General features: G+C 39.9%; 1 protein-coding gene across 1 annotated transcript in view; it reads right to left on the minus strand.

The window, feature by feature from the left end:
• Nucleotides 1–14,739, minus strand: part of LOC309546087 (retinol dehydrogenase 7-like) — a 39,358-nt gene extending 24,619 nt beyond the window's left edge. Inside the window, exons 1-2 of the mRNA XM_082245600.1 lie at nucleotides 14,350–14,739; nucleotides 1,784–2,111 (exon numbers count right to left, since the gene is read on the minus strand). Coding sequence (XP_082101726.1) covers nucleotides 1,784–2,096 — 313 coding nt within the window. The 5' untranslated portion in view covers nucleotides 2,097–2,111; nucleotides 14,350–14,739. The remainder of the gene's footprint in view (nucleotides 1–1,783; nucleotides 2,112–14,349) is intronic.

The raw sequence follows: 14,739 nt of genomic DNA on the forward strand, positions 1-14,739 counted from the left end.
AAGCCATGTCATTGGCCATGGAGGAGGAGGGAGGAGACATAGAAGACAGGGGGAAGAAGCTGAAGCCGCCGCTGCCGTGTGCTGCCGCTGCCTGCCCTCCCTCCACATATCCAGGCAAGGTAAGTGAGCCAGCGCGGGGTGGGAGTATGGTGTGCGGCCTGGTGTGGTCCGGGGGGGAGTAGTATGGTGTGGTCTGTCTGCCGCTCCCCCCTCCCTGGCCCATGGAGCGCCAGCCGCCACTGATCAAAAGTTTACATACTCCAGATCTTAATACTGTGTATTGCCCCCCTTTCACATCAATGACAGCTTGAAGTCTTTTGTGGTATTTGTGGATGAGGCTCTTTATCTTCACAGATGGTACAGCTGCCCATTTTTTTGGGGCAAAAAGCCTCCAGTTCCTGTAAATTCTTAGGCTGTCTTGCATGAACTGCACGTTTGAGATCTCCCTAGTGGCTCAATGATATTGAGGTCAAGATACTGAGATGGCCACTCCAGAACCTTCACTTTATTCTGCTGTAGCCAATGACAGGTCTACTTGGCCTTGTGTTTAGGATCATCGTCATGTTGGAATGTCCAAGTACGTCCCATGCGCAGCTTCCAGGCTGATGAATGAAAATTTTCCTCCAGCATATTTTGAAAACATACTGCATTCATCTTGCCATCAATTCTGACCAAATTTCCTGTGCCTTTGTAGCTCACACATCCCCAAAACATCAATTATCCACCTCCGTCTTGCACAGAAGGAATGGTGTACCATTCATCATAGGCCTTGTGGACTCCAGACTCCTCTCCAAATGTAGCGTTTATGGTTGTGGCCAAAAAGCTACATTTTGGTCTCATCACTCCAAATGACTTTGTGCCAGAAGGTTTGAGGCTTGTCTCTGTGCTGTTTGGCGTATTGTAAGCGGGATACTTTGTGATATTTGCGTAGTAATGGCTTTCTTCTGGCGACTCGACCATGCAGCACATCTTTCTTCAAGTGCCTCCTTATTGTGCATCTTGAAACAGCCACACCACATGCTTTCAGAGAGTCCTGTATTTCACCTGAAGTTATTTGTGGGTTTTTCTTTGCATCCTGAAAAATTTTCCTGGCAGATGTGGCTGAAATTTTAGTTGGTCTACCTTACCGTGGTTTGGCTTCAACAGAACCCCGCTTTCCATTTCTTGATTGGAGTTTGAACACTGCTGATTGGCAGTCTCAATTCCTTGGATATCTTTTTATATCCCTTTCCTGTTTTATACAGTTTAACTATCTTTTCCCACAGATCCTTTGACAATTCTTTTGCTTTCCCAATGGCTCAGAATCCAGACACATCAGTGCAGCACTGGATGAAAGATGCAAGGGTCTGTCAGGAGTCCAGAAACTCATTGACCTTTTATACACACACACTAACTACAAGCAAGCAGATTACAGGTGAGGATGGTTACCTTTAATAGCCATTCAAACCCCATTGTGTCCACTTGTGTGCATGTTATCAGGCCAAAATCACCAGGGTATGTAAACTTTTGATCAGAGTCATTAGGGTAGTTTCTGTTGTCATTATGATTTAAAAAGAGTAAACACAGTTGTTTGATAATAAATGGCTTCAGCCAAACACTAACCATGAGTGAAAGAAACTTTTTTGTGTTATCATTCATATTCTCTGAAAAATGGCCAAGAAATCATAAATTCTGCCAGGGTATGTAAACTTATGAGCACAACTGTATATACAGTATATATATATATATATATATATATATATATATATATATATATATATATATACACATACGCACACATTACCTTTATTTTGTACATTCTCCTCAACCCACAAAGCAGCAGAGCTCACACTTTGAGTGTTAGCGACATCAAGAATTGTTGTCTGCAGTCTGCTGGAGGTCTCTTTCTTCAGCTTCTCAGACCCTTTCTCTGTCAGACATGCAGCCAGAACCTTCATTCCACGTTTGTCCAGCTGTTTCGCAAGTAGGTTCCCAAATCCTGTGTCACATCCAGTAATGAAGACATATTTATCTGTAAGATTCTCCAGCAACCGGCTTTGTCTGTACCTTCTGTACAGGAGGATCAGAGCCGTGACCAGCAGCAGAGGGAGCCACATGATTATGGTATATCACTGAATGTACAAAATAATACAAAACCATTATTCAAGTGCATCCAAATTATGTAATTAGATGAAAATATATATAAATAAATCTAACTCTAAATGGAGCTAAATAGTAAAGCAACACAATAGTATTCAGGATATAGCATAACATCAATATGTCCATATTAAATCCCAATCCAGGCTTATTTTTCTCTTTAAATTGGCATAGGTTTAAAAGGGGTTAATACTTTGCTCAAGAAGTTGAAAAAGAGTTAATATTTAACTCAAATTGTTTTTTTTTTTTTGTGTGTCTGTGGGTTGACATCCGTCCTGCCCCGGCCTTTGGGGAGATTCACCTAATTTAGTGTTTCTGTGATACAAGTCAAGAAACGAGGGGAGAAGTTGCCTCAAGGACAGGAAAAGGCACATAACTATATTATTTAGAGTTTTTTTATTATTTCTGTTTGTGTCTTGATGTTCCATTTTTAAAAACGGGGGAGGGTTGTCGCAGTCTGAGTCCCCAATGGAGAGATTTTGCCTTACTTCCTGTCCAGACTTCATCAAGACTGCCGACTCTGCTCGCCTTTTAGCCCCCTCCTCCAGTCATAGCAGCTGAATTATAGATTTTCATTCATGCATTCAGGCATAGTCAGTACTCTTGAGAGGGCTTGTGACAGATCTCTTGCCTCCAATAACCCCCACAGCACCAGAAGAGTAGGGCTGCAGGGAATGTGGCTGGGTTAGGTGTGCCTTGAAGACAGAGTGTATGAACTATGACAATCAACAACAGCACAAGGTAAACTTCAGAAAATAATTGAATTAATGTCTCTTGTGCTGACTTTTTTTTCATACATAAAGTTCTACCTAAACTTAGATATTAACAAATAAGAAACATATGCCACGTTGGGAGTGCATTGTTTTCAGTGAGTACACAGACTCAAGGACAAGTCTGTCCTTACCATAGGCGGGCATACAGGGTACACCCTAATCACCCCATGTGGAGCAGATCCCCCCTGTTTAGACTCCAGAAAGTTCACCAAAGGCCCCTAACGGGGCTCCTAAATAAATTGTAAAACAAAAAAATGAAAAATAAAATTGTAAAAACGAATAAAAAAAAAAAAACTACTGACACCTTCCACTGCTATACTGACACTATCAGTATATATATACACATACACACGCATATGTGTTTGAACTTTGGGGTGCATACCCGAATGCAATACGCTGTGCGTACCTATGCTGGACACTTTCACGCTCTTCCAGTCCAGGCCAAATTTTAGCTTTCAGCACTGTCACACTTTGAATGACAATTACTCAGGCATGCAACACTGTACCCAAATTAAATTTTTAGCATCTTTTTGAGACAGATATCATTTTTGTCTTGATAGGTGGAATGCTGCCTGGCTGCTCTGCACCCAAGAGGGAAGGCTTCCAGGATGGATGAAGTGAACCTACTCATCTGGAACCCATCCCTACCGATAATTGCTGCCCCTGACAGACCGTTGACCTGTCCCTACACTACTTACATGTGAAATGTGTGTGAATCCAAGGAGCCCGGGTCCTAAATAAACTCTAGTAATATCAAGATAATCTGCGAGCTACTATGGGTGGATGAAGGGTATGCCGCTAGCACTAGTCACTCCCCTTAAGGTGAGTGTGTGAGTAATACAAATTAAGAAGTTGAGTGTGCTGTGCAAATCTTGCAAGTATACAAATTGCAAGGAAATGGTGAATGATGGATTATTATGAATGCCTTGAATTATCAAAGAAATTTTTTTTTATATAGAAGCTTGCAAAAATGATTGTTAATCCTCTATATTCTGTGTAAATAACCTATACAAATCACAAATAATCAATAAAAATGTATAAATAGTGCTGTGCAATAAACAAGTGGTAAATATCCCTTGTGTACTACAATGATTGCCAACATATGTGTCCTAATATCAATTATATATATTTTCCATTTGGTGAAATGTGTGATCAAAATTTACACTTCCACATGCAATCAATCATGCTAAAATGAACAAGTCTTATAATACTGAGCAAAATGCTGACTAGACACAGTCCGTGATTAAATGTTGAGAAACTGTGGTTTAAAATGACAGAGACAATCCCAATTACCAGTGCTGAGGGTTTCCAGATAACAGGTACAGTGTGCCACCTCAAATCTTGTGACCCCCCCCTTCAGGTGGGTGTCTCACCTTAGGACATGTGACCTTGCAGCTAAGCTAGGTCAAACACAGCTTCAGATACTCCTATGGGAAACTGGGATGGTTGGTCTCCTTCACCTTGATAGGTCCCGATGGGTAGTGCAAGTATAGTTTGATAAAATACACTTTATTTAAAATAATATGTTGCTGACGTGGGGGAGGGGCCAAATCCACGTCGGCGACAGAGAGCGGCTGTAAGCGACTGTTACACAGAGTATAGAGAATTCACAATAATTTTTGCAAGCTTCTATATAAAAATGTTTTTCTTTGATAATTCACGTCATTCACAATAATCCATTATTCACCATTTCCTTGCAAATTGTATATTTGCAAGATTTGTGCAGCACACTCCACTTCTTAACTTAAATAAACTCTGCCTGACCTAAGATGGCCACCAGAGTTACATGACCTGCCAACATCAACCGGATCGCTACCCCAGTGGCCTAGGAAATCATAGAGGAACCATGTTCCTCTCGACTTTCTCTCCCTCTGCAATGCACATGCAGCTGAGCACCACCTGCAGTGGAGAAACCAGACTGTACCTGCTTACATGCCTATTCCATTTCTTGAGGCCCTAAAATGCCAGGACAGTACAAATACAATCCAAGGTGCCCCTTTTTGGAAATAAGATAATCCTAGATATTTAGTAAGAGACATGGTGAGTTTTTTTTTAAGTTGTAATTGGTTGTCACAATTTTTGGGAAAATTTAAAAAAAAAAATTCACAAAGTTGCCATTTTAACAGGTTATTTCTCACGCACAGCATAGGCATACTTAAAATTATACCCTGAAACACTTTTCAGGGAGCGTAGCCCTATGCCTGCTAATTATTTAATTAGCGCAGGCATAGGGTTCTGCTACTTTCACACCTATATATGTGTATGTGTATAAATACATATATGTGTGTGTATATATATATATATATATATATATATCCCGACACAGAAGTTCTGATGTTATGCCTGCCTCCAAAGACTCCCAAAAAATGCCCAAAAAAACGCCTGCTACAAAAACGCCCAGGTGTGTTGTTGCAGGCGTTTTTTTTGGGCATTTTTTGGGCGTCTTTGGAGGCAGGCATAACATCTGAACTTCTGTATAGGGATATATATACACGCACACTTATATGTATTTATACACATACACACATATAGGTGTGATAGGAACGAAGTCCTATGCCTGCTAATTATTTCATTAGCACAGGCATAGGGTTCTGCTACTTTCACACCTATATATGTGTATGTGTATATATACATACATGTGTGTTTGTATATATACCCCTACACAGAAGTTCAGATGTCATGCCTGCCTCCAAAGACGTCCACAAAAAAGCCCAATAAACGCCTGCAACAAAAACGGCCAGGTGTGAAAGGAGCGAAGCCACTATCCTGCTCTATTGCAATTCTAATAGAAACTCTCTTTTTTCTATGGCGGTCACCCTGACATGGAAGGGTTTGGTCACCCTACCATAGCAGTCAGAGTCAGTTAACCCTACACTACACTACAGTCACCCTGACACTTAACACTTTCCCTACAGAAACTAGATTATTAAATCTAACTATAGTGGAAAATAGTAACCTAACTACACTAGATATCCCTTTCCTCACACTAATAATTGCTAAATGACACTTTGAAGCAGGAGTAACAGAACTGCTTCCACTCTCTTCCACGTCCCTGTATTACAATGCTAGAGATTTGGCGGGGCTATGTTATATACTGGGGGGCGTATTCACTACTGATTGGCCTCTGGACCCCCTAGTCACTCCAATCACATTCCTAGCATCCTCCTGCCCCCTCAATTGGCTTTTACTGATGGTTCTGGTCCAATCACGGGCTTTTAAAGCCCAGTTCCTGTCCCATTGCATTTTGGTTGGTTCTGGTAGCCGGATTCCAAACCTTTTCAGCAAAAAGTTTGAAATTCGGCCAATTTTCGAACAGTCAATGTTCGGGTCGAACCGATGGTCGACCCGAACCATTCGATGATCCCTACTCCTGAGTATAGAGCAGGGTTTCTCAACTCCGGTCCTCAGGGCACACTAACAGGCCATATTGTAAGTATTACCTTGGGGAGATGCAGACTAGAATACTGCAATCACTGAGCAGCAAATGATATCACCTGTGATGTATTTCAGTTTTCTTGCAAACCTAGCCTGTTAGTGTGCCCTGAGGACCGGAGTTGAAAAACACCAGTATAGAGAGATCACATGTATGAGACTTTTTCCACAGACTAGCCATAGGTAGGAGCCCAAAATCCAAAGAGCACATTCAGGCGTTCCAGGTGCACAGATTACACATCTAAGTTCTAAACTACCAATCACATTTTTGGTGGCCCTAGAGCACCAGGTTAGCGGAAACAGCCCCAAAATGACCCCATTTGAGAAAGAAAACACTCCAAGGTATTTTCAGAAAGGCAAAGTAAATCTTTTTAATAAGTTATTTTTTATAACAAGTTATTGGAAAACACAGAAAAGAAAATAATTTATTTTTTTTCTTTTACACAAAGTTTTCAATTGATAAGATATTTCTAACACACAGCATAGTCATACTTAGAATTACACTCCAAAACACATTCTGCTACTCTGATACTTCTGAGTATGGCAATGCTACATGTGTGAGAAAATGGAGGGTATCAGTTCCCCTATATGCCACCCCCACCACCCTCCTATCTAGGTCCTGCTGCCCCTTAGATAAAATAACAAAAATAAAAACTACTTACACCAGTGGCGAAACCACCAGGGCCACTTGGGACCGGGCCCTGGCATTCTACCACTGGGGGGGGGGGCAGGGCAGCAGTAAGGGGGCCCACTGCAGAACATATGAAAGGGTCCCACTGTGAGAACGTAATAAAGGGCCCTGTGACAGGAATAAAGGACGCTGGGATCTGTGACAAGGGCCCTGGGCGGATGTCAGGAGGACCCTTCATGGTTTCTTGCACAGGGGCCCTGAAGATTCTAGTTATGCCCCTGGGTCACATCTGTCACATGGTACATGGTTGCTGTTATTGACCCTGGTACCATGTGATCACTGTGACCAATAACAGCGCTCACACAGTAGTAAACAATGACGGCCTTATTACTGTTCCACGTGCTTGCTGTAAATCATCACAGCGATCACATGGTACCAGGACCACGCACAGTGGCCCGGTATAACAATTGGAGATTGTCTGTGTCTGGTGTACACAGCAGATCACAGATCCTGCCACTCTTCAGAGCGTGTGATGAGAGATGACCTATGGGTACGTCTGCCCACATTGGCGCTTCTCCTGTCTGGCCGTTTATGCACTATGGGTGGATGGGAAGCTGTTAATTGTAAAACGAAGCAGTGAACTGGATAGAGGATGGCCTGTGGACGTGGTGTATCTGGACTTCCCCAAAGCATTTGATACAGTACCCCATAAAGTTTAGGTCTGTTGGCATGGATAATAGTGTATGTACCTGGATTGAAAACAGGTTACAGGAGCATATCCAGAGGGTGGTGATAAAAAGTGTATCTTCTGAATACTCTGGAGTTGTAAGTGGAGTGCCCCAGGGCTCTGTCTTCAGACCAATTTTGTTTAACCTGTACATACATGATATATAGGTTGGAATAAATAGTTCAACCTCACTGTTTGCTGATGATACAAAGTTAAACAGGGCAATAAGTTCAAAATATAGAAAATTTACAAGGGAACCTCAATAAATTAAAGGGAGGGGAACTAAATGGTAAATTGTTTTTTTATTGCTAAATTTAAAGTAATGCACTTGGGGGCTAAAAATAATAATTACTTGCCGGGAGAAGAACCTCTGGGGAATCAGAGATGGTAAAGGATCTGAGGGTCCTAATAGATAATAGGTTTAGCAATAGCATAAAATGCCAAGACTATTGGCATGCATTAAATAGGGTATTTACTCAAGAGACAAAACTATAATTCTACTGCTTTACAAAATCCTGGTTCAGCCACATCTTGAACATGCCATCCAATTCTGGTCACTAATTCTCAGGAAGGATGTGCTGGAACTTGAGAGAGTCCAGAGAAGTGAAAGCTAATAAGGGGACTGGAGGACCCTTTCTCCCTGAAGAAGAGACACTTAAACTGTAACTTAACCCAGGACTCTGCATTCACTATATCTGGTCTACTACAGTACACAGAACATGGAAATGCAATTATTTTAGTAAATATAAACTGCTAAATACACTTTATTTCCAAAAGTATTGAGACACCTGCCTTTATGCACAAAGCAAGGTCCATAAAGACACGGATGAGCGAGTTTGGGGTGGAGGAACTTGACTGGCATGTACAGAGTCCTGACCTTAACCCGACAGAACATCTTTGGGAAGAATTAGAGCAGAGATTGCCAACCAGGTGTTCTCGGCCAACATCAGTGCCTGACCTCACAAATGCTTTTCTGGAAGAATGGTCAAACATTCCCATAGACACACTCCTAAATCTTGTGGACAGCATTCCCAGAAGAGTTGATTTTATAACTGCAAAGGGTGGGCAAACTCAATATTGAACCCTACAGACTAAGACTGGACTGCCATTTAAGATCATGTACGTGTAAAGGCAGGCGTCCCTATACTTTTGGTATTATAGTGTACCTTTTCTCATCAGCAGTATATAGCAATCTTATGACTTCTATCAGTGCCCACCTAAACACTGGTTAAAGTTTGTAGGAGGAGTTTTCATTCTCCTCTGACTGTCCTATGAGGTTGCATGACCCCTTACTCTCTGTGTGGACAGTGTTGGCCCTGTGCTGATCGCACGTACACCCCCACAAAAAAACTCTATAGCAATACACATCAAACTGAGCATGTGCAGAGTGCCCCCAAGGCTCTGTACTATATTAACCTCCTCTTTAAGAAGGCACGTGGCCATTCAATAGTTGGATGAGAAGCGGTTTAACCTTAAACTACATAATGGGTTCTTTACTGTCAAAGTGATAAATATTCGGAAAACTCCCTTTCACAATTGGTGGTGTCAGCGGGGAGTGTTGGAAATGTAAAAACAAAATTTAGATGGGTAGCTTAGCGAATGGAAAAATACATACACACGCATACAAGCAAACCCGCACAGGTTGAACTAGATGGACTGGTTTCTTTTTTCAACCTTACCAATTATGCAACCCTTTGCTTAGCACTGCAAAACAGGACACCGAGCCTATTTATGTAATTAACAAACATGACCCTTGGGTACAAATTTTATTATGAACTATACACAAAAAGGTACACACAAATACATTACTGAACAAAAGATTTTGGGGATTGGGGGGAATTTTATGGAAAGCATTTTGAGGAGAATCCTGTTATCCTATTCTGGACATTTTACTTTAAAGTGCAGTAATATATAGAAACCAGTCATCATACATTTTTGTTATTATTTAACTATAGTACATTGATCTGACGGCACTGTGCGTATTGTGAATGAGTTTTTATTGCATTGTTTAATGGGCTAAATTGTGTTATATAAGTCAATGATGTCAGCCATCAATCATTTTTTGTTATATATGATCTTACTGTACTGTGCGTATTGTTATTGAGTTTTTACAGCATTGTTTACTTGGCTGAAAATCAATGATACAGTAGGGTGAATTTTCTAAATGAATAGAGCATATTCACTTTTAAATTAAATTTTAACATTTCGTAGCAAAAAGCATACAACTTTCCCTAATTCACTAAGTTAAGTGAATTTATTCTTTGAAATGGGAATTTTCCTTTTTCTTAGATGAATGAGTTAAGCGGACGTTAATTATCCAATTGTGTAAAGGTGAAAACCTTTTTTCTTTTTACATTTCCTTGCACACAATTGGGTGTTTTTTGCAAACTGAATTTTTACTTAATTTCATCTTATTCACTGAGATGAGTAAAGATTCACTTTAAAAGGAAAAATGCTAAACTTCTTTAAGAAATCACATACAAAAAAGTACTGCTGCAGTTACTGTTGCAGCTCACTATTAAACATTAAATCATCAAAGTTACATAGTAAGTCAGGTAAAAACAGTACATTAAATATAACTTTTACATAAAAATAAAAAATAAATGTAAAAAATAAAGCCAACTCTTACCCTTAATAAGTGACGGGTCACAATTCTGTACATATTCAATGTACTTCTATAGAAAAGATTTCCCTGCTGCTTTCATAGTCACAGTATATATATCTAGGAGCCACGTGCCAATATGCTGTATATTTGTTCTTTTTACTTGTAAGAAGTAAACAGCCGTTCTGAGAGTTCCAGCCTCTGCCTGAGTGTAAAAAGTGGGAATAAACGTATCACCCATTCCTCTATGTGGATATACTGTAACTACTACTGAGTCAGCCTGGTCTTGGAGCCTCCAGATGTGTCTAAGATGTCAAGGAAGAATAGAATTGTAATGCTGATCACAGACTGGTTGGCAAAGGTGCATTACTGTTTATATGAAGACAAAGATCTTTTGTGTTAGCAGGAAATGCCTCAGAAAGGGAAACAAGGGAGCACTTTGCCCAGAATGCCAATTTTATTTCAAATGAATCCAAGAATACAAAAGGATGAACATCTAAAAAGGAGCCTTATATTCATCAGTGCGTAGGAAATTATATCCTTATGTTGCAGCAAAAAAAAAATAACCCAAACTCCCACTGATTGTTTCCCCATGCCGTCGTGCTTAATGGTTTCTTTTTTTTATTGGGTGTGAGGCGATTTTATCCCATGGAAAGTTGGAAGCTTGTTGGAACTTCTAAAAAAGGAGATGTCTGTATCCAATTCTCTCCTGAGGAGCATGTGAATAATAACTTGTCATGAAAGAAGAAAATAATATGGAAAACGTGTGCTAAAACAAAATAACGCACATATTTGTATATTTAGGAAAGGTCACGCTGCAATGCGCATCTGCTTATCTTCATTTACCCTAACTCTGACTAGTTGATCAGAAAGGTTTATTTTTTGTTTTAGGACCTAGACTAGCCACGGAATTCACTAGCAACATACAGTCAGGTCCATAAATATTGGGACATCGACACAATTCTAATCTTTTTTGCTCTATTCTCCCCACAATGGATTTGAAATGAAACACACAAGATGTGCTTTAACTGCAGACTTTCAACTTTAATTTGAGGGTATTTACATCCAAATGAGGTGAAAGATGTAGAAATTACAACAGTTTGTATATGTGCCTCCCACTTTTTAAGGGACAAAAAGTAATGGGACAATTGGCTGCTCAGCTGTTCCATGGCCAGGTGTGTGTTATTCCCTCATTATCCCATTTACAAGGAGCAGATAAAAGGTCCAGAGTTCATTTTAAGTGTGCTATTTGCATTTGGAATCTGTTGCTGTCAACTCTCAATATGAGATCCATAGAGCTGTCACTATCAGTGAAGCAAGCCATCATTAGGCTGAAAAAACAAAAGAAACCCATCAGAGAAATAGCAAAAACATAAGTTGTGGCCAAATCAACTGTTTGGAACATCCTTAAAAAGAAAGAACACACCTGTGAGCTCAGCAACACCAAAAGACCCGGAAGACCACGGAAAACAACTGTGGTGGATGACCGAAGAATTCTTTCCCTGGTGAAGAAAACACCCTTCACAACAGTTGGCCAGATCAAGAACACTCTCCAGGAGGTAGGTGTATGTGTGTCAAAGTCAACAATCAAGAGAAGACTTCACCAGAGTGAATACAGAGGGTTCACCACAAGATGTAAACCATTGGTGAGCCTCAAAAACAGGAAGGCCAGATTAGAGTTTGCCAAACAACATCTAAAAAAGCCTTCACAGTTCTGGAACAACATCCTATGGACAGATGAGACCAAGATCAGCTTGTACCAGAGTGACTGGAAGAGAAGAGTATGGAGAAGGAAAGGAACTGCTCATGATCCAAAGCATATCACCTCATCAGTGAAGCATGGTGGTGGTAGTGTCATGGCGTGGGCATGTATGGCTGCCAATGGAACTGGTTCTCTTGTATTTATTGATGATGTGACTGCTGACAAAAGCAGCAGGATGAATTCTGAAGTTTTTTGGGCAATATTATCTCCTCGTATTCAGCCAAATGCTTCAGAACTCATTGGACGGTGCTTCGCAGTGCAGATGGACAAGCATACTGTGAAAGCAACCAAAGAGTTTTAAGGGAAAGAAGTGGAATGTTATTCAATGGCCCAGTCAATCACCTGACCTGAATCCGATTGAGCATGAATTTCAAAACTGAAGGGAAAATGCCCCAAGAACAAGCAGGAACTGAAGACAGTTGCAGTAGAGGCCTGGCAGAGCATCACCAGGGATGAAACCCAGCATCTGGTGATGTCTATGCGTTCCAGAATTCAGGCTGTAATTAACTGCAAAGGATTTGCATCCAAGTATTAAAAAGTGCAAATTTGATTTATGATTGTTACTCTGTCCCATTACTTTTGGTCCCTTAAAAAGTGGGAGGCACATATACAAACTGTTGTAATTCCTACACCGTTCACCTGATTTGGATGTAAATACCTTCAAATTAAAGCTGAAAGTCTGCAGTTAACACACATCCTATTTGTTTCATTTCAAATCCATTGTGATGGTTTATATAGTCAAAAAGATTAGAATTGTGTTGATGTCCCAATATTTATGGACCTGACTGTATATATTAATGGCAGATTGTGGGGGAAGACAATGGCTGCAGTAGAATGGTATCAAATTGTGAACCATGACTGATCAGTGAACACATTTCATTACAGACTCAGGAAAGAACTTCATTCATTTCTTGTGTGGCTAATTAATGGTTGTTATTATATGGTCTATTGCTTTGATCTTTTATTGAGCTATCACAAGCGTTTGAGTCATTTTTGGGTTTCAAAGTATTTTTTTTTGTTAATGTAAGCAAGCAAAGGTTTTATAACAATGTTAAAAAAAATATGTTTGGTACAGATGTATGATACGTCCTGATTATGTTGTTTTAGTGATTTATGTGATATAAAGAGAGGAGCGACGGCTAATTGGGTTCCGTTGGGAAACAGTGCAAAGCAGGAGCTAGTAATGGACCAGGGTAAAGAGAAAAGAGGCAGAGTGGGAGGTGATCGTGAACTGGGGAGAGAAGAAGCAAATCTGGAGCTTATTATGGTCCAGGGAAAGAGAATGTCGAGTAAAAGGTGATCAAGGCTGGAAGGGATGGAGCTTAGCACTGCAGGGGTTTATGCAAATTTATGAAATGGTGGGTATTTGCCTCCACTATGGAAGCCAATGGACAACAGGGAGAGAGTTCAGAGACAACAAAGAATATCGAGCATTGTAGCGAATTCTGGAGACACCAGAGCACAAAAATTATGGCAGAGCAGCAGCAAGTGGGCCCCAAGTTTAGATATAAAGCATCATTAGGGAACTACATATGATAACATGTTCCATGTAATTATGTATGTTAAGTACATGAATTCTATGAAGTATGTGTTATTACACACTTGCCAATAGACTAGGACAACTTTTTTTTTTATCCTAAGTACATTTACAAAAGCAGACATTTAAGTATCTTATGGTTTGTTTCCTAACCCATGATTCTGTTTAGCAGTATTTATCTATATAAACTTGTAACAGGACCATAGCATTTTTTTTAGTGATGATTCTTCTAAAAGAGTGAATATAACATTCATCAAACATGCTCATCAAGCGAAGCAATCACAGTAATTTAAGACGCATGCACCGGGAAGAAACACTTGTAGTAAATGTTTCGTGAATGTCATGTTCACCAATTTATATATACTGTATATCCAAAATTGTGTGTATACCAACTACAATTGTATCATGCAGAATTCAGTCAATGGCTAAAGAAAAAAGGCTTAAAATTATCTAAACAATTTTGCTGTAGATATTACAGAGAAGCATCCTCTAAGTAAATACTAGAATGTTAAGTAAAAAAGTTATTGTGCAGTACTTTCTTGAAACAGTTCTATAAACAAATCATGCTTTGGACTGAAACTACAAACATAACCTGGACTGTTCAATAAGACCAATAATGCCAATCAGATTTCAGTTCCCATCAGTGAAACATTAATTTTTGTTAGATTCTATGGATTACTGCACATTGTACAGCCTTATTGAACAGGCTTGCAAAAATACAGTGTCATATGATATAATTGAGTACACACCTTAAATACACACAGAACTCTTCTTGTCTTCTGTCTTGAATATATCACTTACTGTACTCCTGAATATTTTATTATTTCGGCATGTTGCCCTTATGTGTAGCACATTTCTATATAGTTTTGTATATGAAGTGATGAAAATTGCTTAGGTCGATGACTGAGGCAATGAAAGGAAACATGCTTTCAAGGGGAAGTGCTAAAACAAGAGGTCATTGCTTTGAAACTGTTTGGGAATATAGCTCCAGGGAAATACAAGGAAATATTTCTTCGCGGAAAGGGTGTTGTATTCACGGAATACCATAGTAATATTGGTGGTAAAAGGGGGTTCTGAGGGAGTTCAAAAGTTCTTTCTATTGTAGAAACAATGGCAAAATGAACCTAAAGGCATGATGA

The sequence above is a fragment of the Pelophylax lessonae genome (genome assembly GCF_965119305.1).
Source record: "Pelophylax lessonae genome assembly, chromosome: 2".
Classification (NCBI taxonomy): domain Eukaryota; kingdom Metazoa; phylum Chordata; class Amphibia; order Anura; family Ranidae; genus Pelophylax; species Pelophylax lessonae.